We start from the raw sequence: 20410 nt of genomic DNA, 5'->3' as shown, positions 1-20410 counted from the left end.
TAGCTACTTTTTCTACCACATTCGAGTCTGATGCGAAAGTGCAGCGCTAATGATAGCGGTGACTATTGTCAATACTCAGCATTCTTTACCAGAGAGTATCATCGCTATGGCATAACAAGTCACACCGAACTAGTCAGGTTCATTCACACGCAATATGCACCACGTGTGCATACATACAGTCGAAACAAATCCTTCCCAAGTCCTGACTTTGCTGTACCTCTTCCTTCTTGATCCGCAGAATTCAGCGGAAGTCGATCGTGCGATGTTCAATATATCTTGACGATCGATGATGTACAGGTGTGATGGGTGACGATTTGGGTAGGTACACTGCGGGAAGAATAGCTATGATGGCTTCCACTTCCGTTTCGACTTCCGGTACATCGTCTCCGCTTAGTAACGGGACAGAACACTTGTACAACAGTATCTGACAGACATATGACTAGCTATAAGTCGGTTTATTGCAGCGCCTACAGATGACGATCTTTGAAGTGAAGTCTGATATGTTGATCCGCATTATCCGCAAACCATTTGCATTTGGCTGATATCAAACAGGAAGTATGTATGTACAGTAATCATTACAATAATAGCGGAACTTCATCACAAGCCGAATTGAAACAGTTCTCATGGTTTTCAGATCCAATGAACATGGCTTTGCTTATCCACATTCAAGGTCTGTTTTGCCCCCCAGTGCCAACAACGCCGCGAAAGTTCCACAAATCATCCAGGTCCAGACAAACGATCAATCACTCTCTAACGGTGCCAATAAAAGAGGGACTTCGTCGTGGGCTCGTCGCTCTGCTGCCGTTGCGGCTGGTACTTCGAAGCATTGGCCCAGGAGCGAGGCGCTCTGTGCTTACAGTGCGCATGCCCATGCCCATGCCCATACCCATGTCACCCACACCTAGACCAGGTGTGCCGGGAACTGCATACCCTGACACCTCCACTCCAGGTAATGGTGTACTGTCGAGATAGCTCGGTCCCTTGGCGCGCTTTGGAGAAGACTGAGACAAGACCGGAGAAGTGAAGCCTGGTGTCGGGGTTGCCCAGCCAGAGGTACGACCATTCCCGCTAACGCTACGGATGCTGGGAGGTCTTTGCGTGTCCGAGTCAGAGTCTGATGTGGGTGATATGTCGTTGAGTTCAAACTCTGACGGATCGCCGAGCTCTACTCGTTCATAGGATGCATTTCGTGAGGAGCCATTGCCAAAGAACTTTGATGTCAGCCCCCCACCCGATGCACCACCGAATCTTCGTCGTCGAGATCCCTTGCCTCCGATAAGAGATGTGATGCGGTAATAGAGGCTGGTTCGTCGTTCTCTGCCACACAGAAGGAAAGCTGCTACGACAAGTATGAAAACAAATAGCAGCATTCCTGGGATCCGTCTGGACGAGCCGTGTGCAAGCAGGGTGTCATGCCAATCGGTTCCTTCGCTTTCTGAGTTGTCGTGATTGCTTAGGTCGTCGGGAAGAGGTGTGTAGTTGCCGCCAGCGAATTGGAAGTCCTTTGGCACCGGCACACCTTTGATATTACTCCCAAATCCGACGGCAAGAGTGTCATCAGCAGGAGGTACTTGTGATGCTGCGTACAACAACATTTTTCCTAGTGTCCAGCTGACCTCCTTGCCGTCAATCTTGTCGACGGCTTGAAAGGGATCTAGAAACCCTTTTTCTTTGGCGCCCTCGATGATGCCTTTCGTGCCATTGACAAATTGACCATCTTTTGGTTTTGTTGACTCCAATCCTACTCTTGGTATGCCTATACCATCATGCAACATATTAATCAACCAGCTTGCCTTGAAGCAGACTTGCACCGCAGTCTCTTCATCAAACTTCTTGCCCCACTTGTGTTTCGCGACGCCCTTGTCAATCGACTGCCAGTCTTGACTACAAAACTCGCTGACGCGTTGCTGATATGTGTGGAAATCGTATGCGATCTCGTCCTCTTCGTTTCCAGATATCGAATGGGTAGTGTGCCAGTATTCGGATACTCCTACAAAATGGTTCACATCGAAATCAATGGCAGGTACGTGCACGCCGTGTAGTAAACAGGGCGAATCCTCGCATGGGGCGTCCTTGTCCAGCAGAGGGAAGGTGCGACGCAGACACTCAGGAAAATTGGCTGTTCCTAACAAATGCGGTTCCTCGCCTTTGGCTTCGTCCGCATTAGGTTTTATGATATGTCCGGATTTGGTGACCGTCAAGCCAGAGGGAAGGCACGGGTCAGGCAACTCGACCACATCCGGGCTCGCATCGAGCAAGGCCTCGACATATCTCTTTCTCGCTTCGTTGACGCCAAAGCCCAGCCAGGTCGTCACGAACACCCTGTATTCTATTGATTCTCCATTGAGGTTGCGCATGCGTAAGAGTTTCAAATCATTGGCGTGTTTGTCGGCTTCTGTCGCATTCGGCGCAAAGGCAATCTGTGCTGATGCTCCTCCCATGTCAAGAAATCCATATGTATGATGTCCTTTTCCATGATCGTGTGACGAAGGTGAATCGAAGCCCCCTAGTAGATAGTTTGCGGCAATCCAGCCGTACAATCCCTCAGTCTCTCCCGGTATCACTTGAATATGTAAATCACAGTCAGGAAGCTGGAATTTTGTGTTTCTCTGCATGTACGAGCAAATGTTCTCGAGCACTGCGTTGCGTTGATGGTCCGGTAGCAATCGCATTCCAGCAGTCGCCAGGAGGAAAATTGGTGTGTTTGGTACGTCGTCTTCTCCTATAATATCGAGTGCATGTTCGACCAAGCCTTCCAGATGATCCGGACCGACAAGTTCTGGTTTTTCTCCGAAGGTCGACACTCCAGGATGGATTTTTTTAGTCCAGTGTTTCTTAGTCTTCAAGACGGGAAGACTGTGCAATTGCGTTTCATCCGCGTCCGCTTTTGCGCGCGCCGAGTTGAGCCATTTATAGATGTATATGCGGGTGCCCTAGAAACAGATAAGAAGCTGCTACATCATCTTGTGTTTAGAAATTCATACAGATGACCCAGCATCGAGTATGACTCCATATCGCCCTGTCGCAAGAGGTGGTCAGCAGAAACCAATGAATGGGCGAGGTTACGCATGCGTACATTTGCCCATCTGACTGGTAGTCGTTTTGGTTATGATCAAGACGTGGTCTGATTCGTAATCATGGCACAGCAATCCACGATATCGAAACTAGCTAATGCTCTCTACAATCACGCAAGTCTCCCTTTCTTGTTGAATTGTTTGGGGATACTCCAGACCCTCCTGTGAGATAAGATTAACTCTCGGAGATCCACGGTTCGTATGGTGACCCGCAGCCCCCCTGTGCATTTGGAGGTCAATTTCCCCCCACCGGTTCAATTCGAGGAATGCCAAGCTTATATTCCTTTGTCCACAGTCAGCTCTTCGCCGCGACGGCCGACGGCTGCAAATGCAAAGACAGTTCGACCAACTACGCCTTCAACTACCTTAAAATTATTGAGAAATTCTTAGCGATGCTTGTCTCCAAGTACTTTTCCACGTCTAGCCTCGGTCTCGAGCCTGAACTTCAACTATGAAACAATTTATTTCCTGCCTTTAATTTACGTGATGACAGCTGATAAACATGGACCTTTGCACAACATTGCATAAATGTACTACACAAAATTGATACGTGTGTTATTGCACGACCGCGACCCTGGTCATTGATCGTTCAAGAATACGGAGGTCGGGAGCCGCCGACAACACCTCATTCGATTGTGGCAATCATCTATATCGCGTGATATGCATACACCGAACAGCTATAGCACTGACGTGATGAAGACGTTCGAGCATGCGATCGACCCGACTCATGGAACTGTTGCAAGGATGGTTTGAAAGATAGCTGCACGAGTTAGCTATGTGACACCGTGTAGCAGAAGCAGGGCGCGTTGTTTCTCGCAAGACGACATCCCCACAACTCTCGATGGAGTGACTCGCGCATCAAGTGTAACGACCTAGCTGCATCGTGTGAAGTACAGAAGAGTCGTCGTTATACCACTAGCGTGAATACAGTCCTTCTGGGTGACCAATAGCTGAAGTGTTACTGCGAGACTCGAGGCATCTTGCCTACTGTATGGATGACTTGAACAGTTTCAAAAACCTTGCAGGCTCTCTTGGCCAGTGGAATCACCTGAATGGACGCAAGATCGAGCGACTCTAGCTACGAAAGATCGTTCGATATCGAATTGTTCCTCACCTAGACCCACACAGGAGACGCGTTGCTGCCGGTTTTGGAATAATGAAAAGACATACACCATTCTTATCAGCTCTTCTATTCTATCACGACACTTACAGTACACCGAAAGAATCATAAGGTGCTCAAGCTCTCAGATAGAAGGTTACACGGAGCACGACTTGCACAATCCCGCAGAAACGGACCACTTTTTACCTAGGATGCACGTTAAAGCTCCGCTTTATCGCCGTGTGGGACATTGCATAACCGCGAGAGACGAAACGACTGACCACCTGATATGATACCTCTCATCCCAGACTATCAGTTCTCACAAGGCTGATGCGTCTTCGTGGAGCTCTTGCCATGCATATGCTCGTCGTGAAAGGTGTATATAATTAGGCTCCTTCTTCGTGTCTTGGAGAGTAGACAAGAACATCTTGCTAATCTATCAATCTCATCAACACAAACATGAAGGTCCTCAGCAAGGAACATGAAGATGCTCACTACAGGTAATGAGCACACCAGGATCCTTCTAGTCCAGAGCTGATGATATCACCAGATACATGTTGAGAGGAGGTATCGGTGGAGGTGTTGCCGGCACAGCGGTTGGAGCCTTTGCCTTGTGGGGAGCATCGCGGAGGTTCCCAGCCTTCAGCAGAGCCCTTACCCTTCCGTTCAAATCTTTTTTAGTAGCCAGCAGTGGCTTGGGAGCTGGTGTGTAGCACTTGTCCCCTTTCGTGGAATGCCAGCTGACACCCGATAAGGATACCTGTCTGCAGACCGCTGGTCTCGTAGCTTCGAGGCTATGCATCATCCTGATAATGCTTACCACACAACAACGAAGCAGGAGGTCTCTTCGGTGAGGAAGCAATTAAAAGCACAGAAGACACCAACAGAAAGATGGCAGGATTGGGCTCAGCAGAACAAGTATAGTATCGTCCTTGGCTCTTGGGTCGTCTCCATGGCTGCTGCGTTGGCGGTGGTGTCGAAGAACAGATATCTCAGTGGTCAGCAGAAACTCATGCAGGCACGTGTTTATGCACAAGGTCTGACCATGGCTGTCGTGGTTGCAACACTGGCTCTTGAAACCCACGACAAGACCCAGGGTGTCACTCTACCGTCCTTGGAAAATGCTGCCAGGAACCAATGGAAAGGTGAGCCCAGCAGCCGGTATTTGGCATATATTTAAGCTGACCCAGACCACCCAGACATGGTTGCAGCAAGTGAAAGAAGGATGATGGAGAGAGGCGAGCCCCTGAAGTTCTAAGGTATCAATCAAGGCGTTTGGCGTTAAACAGAAGGCGAAGTGTTCGCAATCTTTCTCACTCACCGTTGCTATCGATCAATTCTTTTGCGATATAATCCTTCAATCAAGTTTTCATTTCTCCAGTGCGGGAACTGCCCGAATGAAAAGAGCTTCGTCCAAAGTCATCTTGTATACCGGAGGAAAGGCCGAGCGAAACAGACCGTGCATGGAGATCAATCATTCCAGACTGTACATAACATCTTGGCTGTAATCTGGCTATATGGAAAACAGGTGACACGACTGTCTTGCTCCTTCATACCGACTGATGGGGCCTGACGTGACTTAGATAGACAAAACTACCATAAGCTGGTCTGTCGGGAATGTTTATCTGCATTCTACTTTCGAAAGCGAAATGTTTTTGGTATACGGGGGCGCCTCTTTCACTTGCGTCAAGATACACCTCCAAGCCGTCCTGATCCGCGAGATCGCAGCCCCACTTAACAAGGGCACTGCCGAGACCGTGCCTTTGGTAATCTTCGTGAGTTCCGAGCATCTCAAGCACTGAATGACCAAGTAAGCGCAGTTCGCATACAGACAGATAAAAGTACGCAAGAGATATAGCATGGCTTACTCCAGTGCGGGCGCTTGCCCATGAGTTTTGCTCGGTTCTCGTCCATGCCGTGGAAAAATGAGCCCATGACCCCCATGTCCCATTCGTCTTCTAGCAGATCCGGCCACAAGCGATCAAGATTGCCATCAGACTGCGGCACAATCCATCTGCAAAAAGCCACGGGTTTTCCCTCGTGCCGAACTTCATCTTTCGTGGAGGAGTCGAACACTATAAAAGTGCGAGCGGTAGGGTCGTCTTTGATACCCATCAGCCAAGCCTTTTCCCACCACTCTCTGGTTCTGGGCGTGTCAGGCATAGCATATTTGAAGAAGGGAGCATTGAAACTATCGAAGAAAACTGAAGCTAGAGCCTTGACATCGCTCTGATCAGCCGGTCTGCAAACGAAGGGTGCTTTCACAACAGGGGCAATCAACGAGAGTTCGGCGTTATTTGGGGCCATATTGATAGATGTCATGTGTTGATGTTGAGGACAGAGTGCTTCTAGAGTAATAGAGGGGATTGCGCGGGGTTATCGTTTTGCGCTTTATCCGCCATGCTTTTCTAGCAGCTGCAAGCTAAGCATTATTCTTGGTTGTATGGTTCTACGGCATGCTACTTGTGATACCACATTCATCTCGGTTCATCGTATATTACTATAGAAGGATACATCGCAATAAAAGATCTAGATGCAGTTCACCCACCGCGAATGGGCTCACTTATGGTAATATAAAAAAAAGAGTGTGGTGTCTACTTTGACGCAATAGGCAAGTCTCTGGATTACACATTTACTAGTCTTTTATGCATATTGCATTGTTGGCACACTCAAGATTGTGAGACGGCCGAAGCGACGTTCTGACTAGAGGTCGGTGCCAGACCCACTACAACCGACTAATCGATCGGCGAAGCTGTCCGAAACCCTCGGGCAGACTTTGCGGCGAAGAATGGATCCGCACCATGGTAGATGGCGAAATTACACATGATCCACGGATTACTCACAAGAAATGCAATGGAATTGCCTCCAGGATGAACCGCTTGTTTGCAATACACTATAGGTCTTGTCCTCGATGCGAGTGGACAACGCCAACCATATTGCGGTTGGATGATTTCCTCTAGACGGACGTTCTTCCCGTCTTGGCCACGTCGCAGATACAGTGCCTCATAGTAGCTATACTCCTACTTTCTTTAGCTTTAACTCACGAGCAGTGACCACTACGCGACCATGTCAACATAAACCTCGTGGTGGCCGCCCGTGGTGGCGGTAATGCGGCACGCGTTGCCAGCAAAGGCCTGGAATGATGGAAACTTCCACACTTTGACATATCAAACCCACCCTTGGTGGCTGAAGCAACTTTGGGTTGTAGTGCTATCCGCAGCGCATAGCCAACATGAAACACACAAGCGATGGGTGAATGGCCCCTGTGCCGTACCGTAGTGGTCGCATCGGTCACCCACCACCATACTATTGAGATAGGTGGTCTATGTTACTGTGAGATGCTAACCGACGTCTCCCAGAAACGAGTATATAGTCTCAGGTCTGTAGCTGTCAGAGAAGAAAAAAATCATCACTCTCCTTCTAACTATCTCACCTCCATTCGTTCTCTTCTTTCCTTTCAATATGAAGTACCTTGCTTTGGCTACGGCCACCCTCGCCGCAATGGCGAACACCGTCGCCGCTATTGGCGTTGTCGGCAAGCCTGAGGGTTTCGCCGCTGGTACCACTGGTGGTGGCAGCGCCTCCCCAGTCTACCCTACCACCAACGATGAGCTGGTCTCATACCTCGGTGATAGCAGCGCCCGTGTCATTGTCTTGACCAAGACTTTCGACTTCACCTCCTCCGAAGGCACCAAGTCCGGCAGTGGCTGTCTGCCCTGGGGAACTGGCTCTGGCTGCCAGGTCGCCATCGACCAGGACAGCTGGTGCGAGAACTACGAGCCCAGCGCTCCCAAGACCTCCGCCTCTTACTACCAGGCAGGTGTTCTCGGTATCACCATCAAGTCCAACAAGTCCCTCATCGGACAGGGCAGCAAGGGTGTGATCAAGGGCAAGGGTCTCCGTATCGTCAGCGGCGCCAAGAACATCATCATCCAGAACATTGAGATTACCAACATCAACCCTCACTACGTCTGGGGTGGTGATGCCATCACCATCAACGACTCTGACAACGTCTGGATTGACCACGTCACCACCTCTCTCATCGGTCGCCAGCACATTGTCCTTGGAACCTTGGGCAGTGGACGTGTCTCCATCACTAACAACTACATCAACGGTGTCACCACCTACTCTGTAAGTTTTGAAATTGACAAAAGCGAGAAATGACACTAACAATTACAAGGCCACCTGCGACCAGCACACTTACTGGGCTCTTTACTTTGATGGGTCCAACGATCTCATCACCCTCAAGAACAACTACATCTACTACACCTCTGGACGTTCCCCCAAGGTCGGCGGCAACACCGTCCTCCACGCCGTCAACAACTACTGGTACGACAACAGCGGTCACGCTTTCGAGGTCGGTTCCGGTGCCTACATCCTCGCCGAGGGCAACGTTTTCCAGAACGTCGTCGCTCCCGTCGAGACCGGCAGCGCAGGCCAGCTCTTCACCGTCCCTTCAACTTCTTCCGGAACCGCTTGCCAGGCTTCTCTCGGCCGCTCTTGTGTCATGAACGCCTTCGGCAGCTCTGGCGCTTTCAGCTCTGCCCAGACCAACTTCCTTGTTGACTTCAAGGGTTACACCATCGCCTCCGCTGCTGCTGCCTCCACCGTGGCCTCTCACGTCACCGCCAACGCTGGTATGGGCAAGCTTGCTCAGTAAGCGACTTAAAAACGAGAATCGACTGGTTTTTAATGTCAAGTGCAAATGATCCAGGTGGAACATGGGAGGATAGGGATGGGGCTATATGATCTCCGAGACAAGTCACTTTCTTTTCATTTCCTTGTTCAAGATGCTCTATCTCCTCGAATATGTATTCGTGGGGACGCAATCCCAGACGCTTTTTATCTTTCACTTCTAGTCTGGATATATAGATTGTCTTCTTGTTCTTTTTGTAAATGTTGATCATTTAATTTATACTACTTCTCACACTTTGGTCTCGTCGCTAGCATGCTCTAAGTGCATGGCCTCTGCACCTTTTTCGACATCGTCCTTCAGACTCGCGTGAACTGGCTTTGCACGATGCATCAATTTATTGGCACCTTTGTGTCCTTCCTTTACGAATAAATAATCGACTTCTTCCAACGTCAAATTGGCCGTTTCTGGGTAGCAGAAAAACACCAGAGGTACGAAAGCCAAGTTTGTGCACATGAAGATGAGATATGCTTGCCACTGTAATTTGTTCAAGATGGTCGGAGTGATCATAACAATAACGAAATTCTTTTGAGTGGTTAGCGACATGATTGTGGGTTTAGGACGAAGATGCTTACCCATAGCCAATTCGAAGAGGTCGCAATAGCTGACCCTTTGGCTCTTGCATGAAGAGGGAGAATCTCAGGCACATATACCCAGGGAATGCAATTGACAGATGCACCAAAGATGAACATGTACTAATTCGTGTCAGTTTGATTCCTCGTAAATATTCGAGTACGAAACATACCGTGAAGAAAAACGCAACACTAGCAGAAGAGGTACTCTGAGTTAACGATTCAGAGTAGCCGCGGGCTTGTGTAAAGCTGAGTAGTACCGCGATCAACATCATCGAAAGAGCCAGTCCGGCACTTCCCCACATCATCGGTCTTCTTCTGCCTAACTTGTCCAGTAAGAATGTAGGAATAAGCGAACCGAAGAAAAACATGGTTTGAACGAATCCTCCGATGAGCAACGACAAGTTATGACTGAGACCGGCATTAAACTCCAACGCAGACGGTACGTAGTACACGACTAGGTTGATACCGCCGACCTGATTCATGAATTGCATGCCGTATGCGAGAAGGATTCTTCTTCCGGTTTGAACATCGTCTCGCTTAAACAACTGGCTCCACTTGTACTCGCCATGTATACGCTCCATACGAAGTGCCTCGAGTACATCGTTTTGTTCCTTGACGATCTTCGGAGCATGCGGGGCGCAGTCGTAGACATCGCAAAGTACGTTAAGGGCTTCTTCGTTACGTCCTTCTTTGTAGAGGTAACGCGGGCTTTCAGGTAGACCGAAAACAATGCCGACGACAAAGAAAGCGAAAATGATTTGACAGGCTATGGGTAGTCGCCATGCAAGAGGCCCTGATCAATGTTAGATTGATCTTGATAAGTGACAGGCAAACTCACCTCCAGCAAATGACAGCCCATAATCGAAAAAGTATGCGATTACGATACCGACTCCAACAAATAACGGTTCGCTCGATACTAGTCTTCCACGGTGGCTGGCTTCGCAAAGTTCAGATTGATACATAGGAACGGTCGACGTCTTTTCGCATATTAGCCATGTGTTGGGCATAAGTGATTCGAAAAAGACTTGCCTCGATACCGGTACCAATTCCGGTGATGTAGCGAGCCACCATGATCTGGGGAACTCCATACGATGTGGTCTGTAGAATTGCCCCGATGATCTGTAATTCTGTTAGCGGAAGTAATCATCATGCGATTGCATATACTGACAATAAAAACCATCGCTATCCACATGGATCGACGTCTACCGGCCTTCTCTCCGCCGAGAAAGGCAAGAATGCATCCCGTAAACGCACCCTGGCGAAAACTTATCAGTTCATATACACTTCAAGCCTATATTGATAACTAACAAGATTGTAGATGGAGACGATGATTCCCTCGAGTCCACTACCGGGGTGATTGAAAGTGTCGAGCCAATCAGCATTGCCGACAATTCCAGAGAATACGCCTTGATCATCTAGATTTCTGTTAGCGATATTTCAGATTGGGGTTTCTGAAAAGTGACATACAGCCAAACAGGATGAACGCGAGCTGTAATTGTCAGCTATGTTTTTGTATTCTGTTATCTCATGATCCCTTACTTGACATCCCACAGCAATGGCCACTCGCAGAGATCGCCCTCGTCCGAACAAGTTGTAGTGTGACTTTTAACATGATTCAAGCTGTAGCACGACAAGAAGTGTGGGCAAGCACATGGCAGACATCGTGCGATGGGAAGTAGTAGCAACATATATCGAACTCGGCCCTATCTTCCGCGTGGCGCAACACATCGAGGAGTAGTACATGTATAATTAAGTGGTACCCAATTAGGTTATAGCAGACTTGATGTGATGGACAATTCGTGGGGAAGGACATGCGGGGTAGAATGTTTCTCCAGTTGAAGCATCAATATTCCGCGGCCTCGTCATCAAATGATGACTGAACAGATATGGCCAAAGATCGGCGAAGCGGGGAATTGAGCCTGTAATGTCCATGTTCGGATCACAGGCGGGAAAAAGAAAAGATGATCGCTTACTCTACAAGGGAATCACAGGCGCTTTTGAACGGGGACGGCAGAGCTTGGAAACATCATCTCATGTTGCTATCTACTGACCTGTGGTCACAATCCTTCGACTTCTTGCGCCGAGCGACGTGTTGGATCTCATGTTAAAGTCCGCGTGGCGACGCAAATGTGGTAAGTAGTTCATCTTTCATCAATCTTTCCTGACTGCCACGCTCAAGGCAGACGCAACACTCAAACCCTTCTTCCGGGTCATCAACCTTGATGCGACGGGGAAAGACAAACACATAGCCCTCCCAATCAGGCTTGGGCCAGCGGACAGCCGTGGGAGGACCAAAACCAAAGTCGTGAGAAGTGTATGTTGTCATCTTCGTCCATGATGTTCCTGCAAGATCGGTGCCTAGAAATGCATTCAAATCCATGCCAATCCAGGCCTTGTCAGGAGTTCCGGCAACCCACTCAGCAACTTCACCAACGCTCTCGGGAGTGATTTTGGTAATAGACTCTCGAACAAGTGCTGCTGCTTCAGGCAGGCTCATGTCGATGACTGCCTGAATGGACTGACCTTTGGTGCTGGCCAGACTTACAGCATTTCCCAAGAAGCGTTCCGGTAAGGGAGGATCGAGCATCTGCCGATTGTTCACTGCGTGCATCAGCACGCTCTTGGATGTCATGTCTGGCTTCAACAAAGGCAGTTTGGCTTTCGTTGTGCTCTTCCATAAAAGACCCATAATGCAATCATAGGTCGACACCCACGAAGATCCTCCCACCGGCTGGCAAGCTTCTTTCAGCTTCTTGGCGTTGCTCGTCGAGAAATGCCACATCATTGGAACAAACTCCGGCATCTTAAAATCCGCCGGAGGTGGACCGGGAGGCTCCTTCACATGTTTCAGCGATGTGAGCTTACTCTGCAGTACTTTCATTCTTGCTGAGTCTGGGACAGTTTTTGGATTGAGTCTTGATCTATCAAGATATAAAGGGTCGAAAGATGGCAAAGGAGTGTCGTTAGCAAAGGCTCTTGAGTTTTCTGCCCATGTAGACAGAAATCCGTCGCATCCTGGACCATCGGTAACGTTGTGATGAACAGCAATGCCCAGGATCAGGCCCCCTTTGATAAAGTTCAGTTGAAAGGCAGAGATGAATATGTCCTTGTCTGCATTGTCTCCACGAAATAGTTGTACCTCGGTGGCGGCCTTTGGTATCAGTTTGGGACCATCGAGCAGTGCAGCTGGAAAATCACGTCGTTCCAGCTCATGATAAGTCGGAAAATCGTCATCTGCACCATCGATATGGTTGACCACCAACTGAACAGTCTGCTCCTTCTTTCGCAAGACCCAAAGAGTGTTGTCTTCTTTCGACTGGAGTGTTCCAGCTAGAACCGGAAAGCAAGCCAAGGTAACCTCGAGTCCTTCTTGAAAGTTCTCCACTATTTCATCCGGAGAGAGACCATCTGGCAACTCGAATGCGAGAACCATCAAGACATATATCTTGGGCATCACATGATCAAACGCGCTCAACTCGATGATTTGCTCAGGAAGCTCGTCTTGCCATCCTGAAGGGTGCACTGCTATGATCTCCTCGTGGCCCATTGCGACACGACTCTTGGATGTATGACGAGAAAGAAAAAGTCTACAGCATTCACTATAGTACAGGGGACTTCGAGCAAAGGTATTGTCTTCTTTCCTAATTGCGAGGTGCTACGCTATTAATCCTACGCACGCCATGTACAAATCAGGCGATTTCGCGTGAAGATCGTGTCAGTCGGTATGAATGCCGTCGGCGTGCAAAATGCAATATATATTTATACGCCAGGGGTTAACGCGAGCGAGTAAGTACATGGGCCAGCGTTCCAGGAGTCATGCTACGAAAATCATCTTGGCAGAAAGAGGCGGGTATATCAGGGTTTTTCCGAGCTATACAAAACGACGAGTCTGACACGATTCATGACTCCCGTTTCAATAGCATCGGGTCTACACATGTCATGGCCACGATCCGATTCCAAAGATCCAGCCTTTCAACAATCGCGAGTCGTTAGGCCTGCTCGACTTGTGCATGGTCCACCCATATTGGAGCTGGTGTGTCAAATTGACCGTTCCTGAACCCATGATCCACGGCCAGCTTTATGATCAAACTCACTCTCCAGTGGATCCGCCCGTCGGCATACCTGAAAGAAGTCATGAGCGACAAGCAATGATCGAGTAAAGGTACTAGACTAGGGAGGTGATTCAGTAAGAAATCCTCCTCAACAAGTAACTACTTTCCCCACACGAGGTACGCGAGGTTGTTATTGAGAGAAAATAGGGCTTCGGTTGATCGCCTATGACCTCTTGTCTCGTGAGTAGTAGTGATATAAGTATGTATCTCGACATGTCCCTCTGGTCCGTCAAGGGGGTGAGTATCTCGCCTTTTTCTCAGCCATGGCCTGGGACGACATTGTTGGCCTATCCATAGGCATCACTATTCCATTTGTTATCATATGCACACTTTCCTTTGTTTTGCGTGTGTATTCTCGAGTCTATATTGCAAAATCATTCGGCGCAGATGATTGGGCGATGGTCGCTGCTTTTATTTTCTGGGTAGGACAGCAAGCGATCACATACTGCTGGGTTCGGTATGGCGCTGGGAGACATTTATCTCAGGTGTCCGATGCAGACTACTTGACATTACGAACAGTAAGTTTTTGTTAGCCGTCACGTCAGTCTATCTGACTTTGTCACAGTATCTGTTCGCCGAAGAATTCTACTATCTCTGGGTCCAACTCCTCATCAAGTTTTCTTTTCTGCTCTTCTATCTCCGATTCCTCGGCATGACAACCTTTCGCTATGCCATCTTCACAGTCATGGGACTCGTCGTCGTTCAAGTCGTCGGCACCTGGATCTTTTACGGCTTGCAATGCCGTCCTATAGGAGCATATCTACATCCAGAACGTTATCCCGGTGCGAAATGTTTGACGACGGGAATCTCATATTACGCTCCTACTGCAGCGGTTCGTATCCTATCTACTTCTTTCAACACACATACTAACCATAAGTAGAACGTCATTGTAGACATCATCATTTACGCACTACCAGTCTACCCTCTCTGGCACCTGCAAGCCACACGTCGCAAGCGCCTCGAATTGATCACAGTCATGACCCTCGGCGGCTGTACGATCTTGGTCTCTGGTCTTCGAATGATTGTTCTTTATGATCTGGCGACCAAGCCTGACTTCACCTATATTTTCGGTCGCGTGGTCATAGTCACGACCATTGAATTCGTGACCGCCATCGTCACGGCCAACATGCCGGCCATCAAGACGGTTTGGGCATTTCACGTCACCAAAACATTCACTACGATTCGAGGCAGCCATGAGTTGGACCACTATGGTGAATGCTCACGAAAAGTCAATGATGGACGCATGGTTCAACAGCAAATTGGTGGTGGTATCAACCAGGCTAGTGTCTCAAATGATCGTCCAATTAGCCCTACCGAGAGCGAAGCGGAGCTGGTCAAGGGTCAGAACATCAGTGTTCTGGTGAAAAGCGAGTGGCAGGTACGATCAGATTCGTATTCGGGTTATCACAAAGCATGAAATAAAAAAAGTACACTTGTATTGTAAAACAACCAATAACGCCAACGCTAAATTCACACAATCATCATTATCAAACATCAAGTGACCATGGCATCACCATTTGACGAAGTGTAGTCCATGTCATCGCCCAGACCAAGACTTATCCTTGCAGGCAGGGTCAAACGCGCTTCACGGGCCTTTTGCTCAGCCCATGCGCGTAGCCGGACCAGGTTGCGTATACGAGCTTCCCTGCGTTCTCCTTGAGACGACAATATAGATTCGTTCACGGATGTCGCAACTGTCTGACGCAAAGCAGGGTCCAACAGCGCTTTAAGTTGAGGGGTGAGGCGCTCAGGTGGGAATATCAAGAGCGCCATCGTTTGCTCAAGGTCTTTCTGAAATAAAGGCGACGTCGGCGCACGGGGTGCAAGTTGAGCAGTAGCAAATTCAAGAGCCGGGGTAAAAGCGCTAGTTGATGGCGGACCGGGAGCGCTCACAATGCCACGTATAAGCTCTATTAGTTGCAAGCGAAGAAGAGAAAAATGAAGATTGGGATCGGTATCTAAAATCTGATGCCTCCAATGTTAGTTGCTTATGACTACAAACGACGACATAATTGTGTGAATCGAGGGAAAAAAGCTCAGACTGAGGACTGAAGTATGTTGTGGTTTTCTCAGCAATACCCGTAGGTCTCTGCGTGGTGCATGAAACGATATCATCTCGGCAAGAAGGAAAAAAGTAAAACAAAAAGCGCGTACCTGAGGATTGAGCTCGTTAATCTTCTCAATAGCCGGTTGAATATTGCCGGCGATGATTGCATTGCGGATATCGACCCTTTCTTGGATTGACTCGCAATCGGAAGATGGTACAATATTCGCTTCTTTTGCAAACTTCTGGGCTGCTGATGGGTAGCCCTCATTGATTAGATAGTCCATGATCACGAAATTTATGTCCCTGTCAACAAATTGTAAGCTTCTTGCATATGTTGGATCCTGTGCTTGTAAAAGAATATTTGTGACTCGGTGATCAGAAAGATAAGTTACTGTAGTTCTCCGCATTATATTTAGGAGAGATTCCCAACTTAATTGTATACACATCATTCGAGAAGGAAGTTCGCAAGGACGACTGACTTACGTTTTTGACGGTTTCACCTCATCCACACGACGTTCGAAAGGATGCCGTGTGGATGCGGGAGGGGAAATTGTAGAAGTGCTCTGCAGATGTTGTTAGGCCACAGATGTCACCATGACGGTAGTTGACGACGCACCATTGTTGAAGATGAGATCCTATCTCCTGAGGTCCATCAGGTTGGATGATAGACAATTTGATGAAGCTATTCAATCGCACAATGTCGAGTAGTCTTGAAGCTGCAGTAATGATGTCGGAGAAGAGAAGTCGTCAGGAAGGTCGGCAGACTTTTGACGTGCAGGAAAAGCCGACCGGCAAAGCTTGGACCGCGATTACACGTGATGCGACCCGCTTTGATAGTCTCATCCTCCGCTTGGCTCGTAGGCGATCTACTATATCTCTCATATCTTATCTTGACACGCTTGGACTCGGATTATAAAAGAACACAGATGCGCGAGGTTTGGTTTGAATAGCTGGATTGTCTTTAGTCTGCAATGGCTACCAACGATAACATTGAAAAGATGCATTACTCTCCCCCGTGGGCTAATACTAGTATAATTGGCGTGGCTGGCAGTTCAGGCTCGGGAAAGACTTCATTGGCTCATGCGATCATCAATGAACTCAGTCTACCATGGGTAGTCATTCTATCGATGGATTCATTCTACCGACCACTTACACCCGAACAATCGGCTCGAGCCTTCAATAACAACTATGATTTCGATTCCCCAGAAGCTATTGATTTTGACGTACTTGTTCAAGTGCTACAAGACATAAAACAGGGGTTGGTTTTTTATTATATTTGCCGTGGGATGATACAGCTGACTGTTGTGAAGAAAAAAGGCCAACATTCCAGTATATTCTTTTGAAAAACATGCAAGGCTCGACAAGACGACAACAATCTACTCGCCTCATGTTCTGATCCTGGAGGGTATCTTTGCACTCCACGATCAACGAGTGCTGGATGTTCTTGATCTGAAGATATTCTGTGAAGCCGATGCAGATCTCTGCCTCTCTCGAAGACGTAAGACTAATCTTCCTCGAATATTGTTTAGTCAGTACTGAATTATCTTATAGTCGTGAGAGATGTGCGAGAGCGAGGTCGTGACATTGAGGGTTGCATCAAGCAATGGTTCAAATTCGTCAAGCCCAATTTTCATTTATATGTTGAGCCTCAGCGCAATGTAGCAGGTAAGATTACCCTGTATTCTCTTGACTTTGGGTACTAACGAACTCCAGACATCATCGTGCCTCGCGGAATAGAAAATCGAGTGGCTATAAGCATGGTCTCAGATCGCATCATCAAAACGCTGGGTGCCAAATCGAAACAACATCAAGCTGACCTCACACGCCTGGGTCAAGCCACTGCAGAGGCACCTCTATCCAAAAATGTCACCATCTTGGATGGCACGCCGCAAATACGCGGAATCAACACCATTCTCATGGATTCACGGACCTCGCGAGAGGACTTTATCTTTTACTTTGACCGACTTGCATCGTTACTCATGGAACAGTAAGTTCACTTTGCTTGTGCAATTACATCGCAAACTAACGGCCTCGCCAGTGCCACTGATTGCTGTAAATTCGATCCTTGCGACGTACGCACGCCACAAGATAATGCTTATAAAGGCTTGAGACTCAATGGTGAAGTCAGCGCTGTCGTGATACTACGCGGAGGATCGGTCCTGGAAACAGGCCTGAGGCGTGTAATTCCGGACTGCCGGACAGGCCGGTTATTGATCCAGACATCTTATCGTACGGGAGAGCCAGAACTTCATTACTACAAGTTTGCTTCTGGCGTAGAGAACCACAACCGGGTCCTCTTATTAGACCCGCAGATGAGCAGTGGTGGTGCTGCACTGATGGCGGTCAGGGTTCTGCTAGACCATGGGATCGAAGAAAAGAAGATTGTTTTTGTCACATACATGGCTGGCCGATCAGGCTTGAACAGGTTGATGACTATCTACCCTGAGATACGGGTGGTTGTTGTTCGTGTCGTCGATGATTCGGACGGACATAAAGAGCTGAGGTGGGTGGAGGAGCGCTATTGCGGAACTCCATAAAGGAATGAATTGGCGTATAGAAACAACCTTACCTACTGCTCACCTCGTTGTCAAGATGGCACAGGTTTCCTACCCATCCATAGTCAAGATATGATAAGCGATAATGGACAAACCGAGCCGTAGCATCATTGCTTAGCATCTCCTTTGGCTTATGCAGGCCCATGCAGGCCCACATGACCCGGACAGCATGTCCGGCTGTCGGTGCGATACTAGTGAATGTCAAATGCAGGAATGTGGTGATTCACAATCCATCGTGAACCTAAGATTCCAAGAGCATCCGACCATAGAACTAGACCGAATCACAGTCCAGGGTAGTCTATGTAATGTACCGAAAACCAGGTCTCTTGAAGTCACTTAAATCCATCAACCCATCAAACCCTTGCGGCGATTCTCGCCTGGGCACATCTCCGGACTGTTTACGCTTGTTGGCAGCGACAGTGACTACCCAATACAAGCCTGCAAGACCAACGCAAACACAATAACAGACAATCATAGCGATTACACCGCCAACGTACTCGGGAGCTTGCGAAGTCCTGAATGTTTGTGGTCCGATCTAAATGCTGTTAGCTGTCTTGAATGATAAGATACCATCTTGGAAGTCTTACCAGATTGCCGATAGAGTATCCCACGTACAGGATACCAAAGACTACTACCTTTTTCGTATTGCCCGCTGTATTCGCCTGAGCAAGAGAGATTGCAACGTAATAAGGCCCAAAGTATGTGTAAAGCTACATCCTAATTAGTGAATGGTATAGTCTAGTCGACGGCATGACATACAAGATACAAGCCAACCATCCGTCCAGGTAGATTGTCCCTTGGCAGGCCATGGATCAGTGCAGTCCCGATGATCGGTACACAGCACGCGATCATCGTTACAAGGGCACGTCGATTATGCCATCTGGCAGCGGCGTACGAGAAAATTACAGACGCAGCGGTAGACATTATGCCCGTGGGCATAGAAAGTAATGAGGCGTTGAGAGAGTCGAAGCCTAGATCCTTGATAATAATGCTACCAAAGGTTTGCAACCCTCCGTTCGGAATCTGCTTTGTTAGCATTTGTCTGTCTAATATACAATCGTACTCACGTTAATTGCGATATCAAAGAAGAACAGTATCCATGTCTTTGGATCAACCACTGCCTCGAGCACTTGATCCCATTTCCAAATCCTACTTTCGACACCAGTATGGTTTTCTGCCACGCGCACCAGTACATGATATTTCTCTTCTTCAGTGAGGAATCTTGCCTCCATGGGTGTGCCAGGTAACATGAAGAAGACGAATATGGACCAGGCCATTGACACTGAAGCTGTGATCAGGAATAGATATTGCCAGATATGAAGGGGGGCGTCATTTGGGACATGGCCAATAGCCCAGGCAAGGAATCCATTAATCAACGAACTCCACGATCCAAATACCCAGGCATTTCGAGGGGCTTGCTCGACTTTTGTGTAGAATCGACTCACGATAAGTGTGACTGACTGAAGACATGTCAAAACAGAATCGACTCACGATAAGTGTGACTGACTGAAGACATGTCAAAACATCATCAATTGACTTCAAGGTGTTGTCTTACTGGTATAATCACGCATTCAGCAGTTCCCATGAGGAAACGCACAGCCATGAGTTCACTCCAATTAGTGCATGCAGCAAGCAAAAGTGCCATGCCGGACCAAACGATTGAACAAATGCACATGAACTTTGCAGAAGGCAGGCCGCTGATCAGGTAGGTATTGGGGAACATTCCAAATAGGGCTCCGAGGGATAAGATACTACCGAGCCTGCGATGGTTAGCGAGTTCGGGCAAGATGATCGGTAGAAGAAACGAACCAAGAATACTGCTGCCCGTGCAAGTTCTCATCCTTTTGGAACCCATATAGACTCGCCGTCCCGAGTGTAACCTTGTCCACTGCGCCCTGGTATAAGTTAATATAGCCCTGGAAGCCAGACAACCTTTGCGTACCAGTGTGGCTGTGAACAAAAGCATAGGGATCATCCATCGGTCGAGCTTATGTTTGAGCTTCCTTTCTTGAGCTGGTGTGAGAGAATTATACTGATGTGCTGTAGTAAGAAACTCTGATGCCCGATCACTATCGCGGCCTTTCATCTGAGTGATTTCTCCTCTTTCGTTCTCTATACTTTCCGTGCTCACCGGGGCCTCCTGAATCTCATCTCTTATGTCAAAAAAACGCATACTTTGTAATCTATCCACGTTTAATGTGGCACGACACTTTTAGAGAATGAACAATAATGATTATAGAACAGAGACTTACACA

At 48.2% G+C, this 20410-nt stretch overlaps 8 protein-coding genes across 10 annotated transcripts; 4 read left to right on the top strand and 4 right to left on the bottom strand.

Annotated features, from left to right (window-relative positions):
- Window positions 1–4632: 4632 nt before the first annotated feature.
- On the top strand, window positions 4633–5431 carry AAFC00_001936 (uncharacterized protein; the record flags this gene model as incomplete). Its single annotated transcript, XM_069341200.1, has 4 exons — window positions 4633–4673; window positions 4724–4878; window positions 4929–5318; window positions 5373–5431. The coding sequence occupies 4 exons, from the start codon at window positions 4633–4635 to the stop codon at window positions 5429–5431; spliced, it is 645 nt and encodes a 214-aa protein (XP_069204713.1).
- On the bottom strand, window positions 4665–4978 carry AAFC00_001937 (uncharacterized protein; the record flags this gene model as incomplete). The annotated part of the gene is made up of 3 exons (XM_069341201.1): window positions 4665–4667; window positions 4721–4875; window positions 4921–4978. 3 exons carry the CDS (start codon window positions 4976–4978, stop codon window positions 4665–4667), a joined length of 216 nt encoding a protein of 71 aa, XP_069204714.1.
- A 292-nt stretch (window positions 5432–5723) lies between the features above and the next one.
- On the bottom strand, window positions 5724–6495 carry AAFC00_001935 (uncharacterized protein; the record flags this gene model as incomplete). 2 transcript variants are annotated; one of them, XM_069341199.1, is made up of 2 exons in its annotated part: window positions 5724–5971; window positions 6042–6495. In XM_069341199.1, 2 exons carry the CDS (start codon window positions 6493–6495, stop codon window positions 5724–5726), a joined length of 702 nt encoding a protein of 233 aa, XP_069204711.1. The 2 variants fall into 2 exon arrangements, with proteins under 2 accessions (XP_069204711.1, XP_069204712.1); XM_069347964.1 differs by having other exon boundaries at window positions 6042–6480.
- A 1140-nt stretch (window positions 6496–7635) lies between these two features.
- AAFC00_001934 (uncharacterized protein) lies at window positions 7636–8833 on the top strand (the record flags this gene model as incomplete). The annotated part of the gene is made up of 2 exons (XM_069341198.1): window positions 7636–8304; window positions 8354–8833. 2 exons carry the CDS (start codon window positions 7636–7638, stop codon window positions 8831–8833), a joined length of 1149 nt encoding a protein of 382 aa, XP_069204710.1.
- Window positions 8834–13816: 4983 nt separating this feature from the next.
- AAFC00_001933 (uncharacterized protein) lies at window positions 13817–14970 on the top strand (the record flags this gene model as incomplete). The annotated part of the gene is made up of 3 exons (XM_069341197.1): window positions 13817–14071; window positions 14119–14385; window positions 14434–14970. 3 exons carry the CDS (start codon window positions 13817–13819, stop codon window positions 14968–14970), a joined length of 1059 nt encoding a protein of 352 aa, XP_069204709.1.
- A 77-nt stretch (window positions 14971–15047) lies between these two features.
- AAFC00_001932 (uncharacterized protein) lies at window positions 15048–16219 on the bottom strand (the record flags this gene model as incomplete). The annotated part of the gene is made up of 4 exons (XM_069341196.1): window positions 15048–15518; window positions 15708–15903; window positions 16084–16163; window positions 16217–16219. 4 exons carry the CDS (start codon window positions 16217–16219, stop codon window positions 15048–15050), a joined length of 750 nt encoding a protein of 249 aa, XP_069204708.1.
- A 352-nt stretch (window positions 16220–16571) lies between these two features.
- AAFC00_001931 (uncharacterized protein) lies at window positions 16572–18137 on the top strand (the record flags this gene model as incomplete). Of its 2 annotated transcripts, none has more annotated exons than XM_069341194.1 (5): window positions 16572–16858; window positions 16911–17098; window positions 17152–17265; window positions 17314–17587; window positions 17639–18137. In XM_069341194.1, 5 exons carry the CDS (start codon window positions 16572–16574, stop codon window positions 18135–18137), a joined length of 1362 nt encoding a protein of 453 aa, XP_069204707.1. The 2 variants fall into 2 exon arrangements, with proteins under 2 accessions (XP_069204707.1, XP_069204706.1); XM_069347715.1 differs by having other exon boundaries at window positions 16599–16858.
- Window positions 18138–18453: 316 nt separating this feature from the next.
- AAFC00_001930 (uncharacterized protein) lies at window positions 18454–20328 on the bottom strand (the record flags this gene model as incomplete). Its single annotated transcript, XM_069347962.1, has 7 exons — window positions 18454–18690; window positions 18743–18865; window positions 18915–19178; window positions 19223–19615; window positions 19711–19915; window positions 19965–20050; window positions 20098–20328. 7 exons carry the CDS (start codon window positions 20326–20328, stop codon window positions 18454–18456), a joined length of 1539 nt encoding a protein of 512 aa, XP_069204705.1.
- Between the last annotated feature and the right edge of the window lie 82 nt (window positions 20329–20410).

This window comes from Neodothiora populina (assembly GCF_041146345.1).
Source record: "Neodothiora populina strain CPC 39397 chromosome Unknown canker_contig_13, whole genome shotgun sequence".
Lineage (NCBI taxonomy): Eukaryota > Fungi > Ascomycota > Dothideomycetes > Dothideales > Dothioraceae > Neodothiora > Neodothiora populina.
Note: the sequence above shows the minus strand (reverse complement) of the source record. Positions and strands in the feature narration are given on the sequence as shown.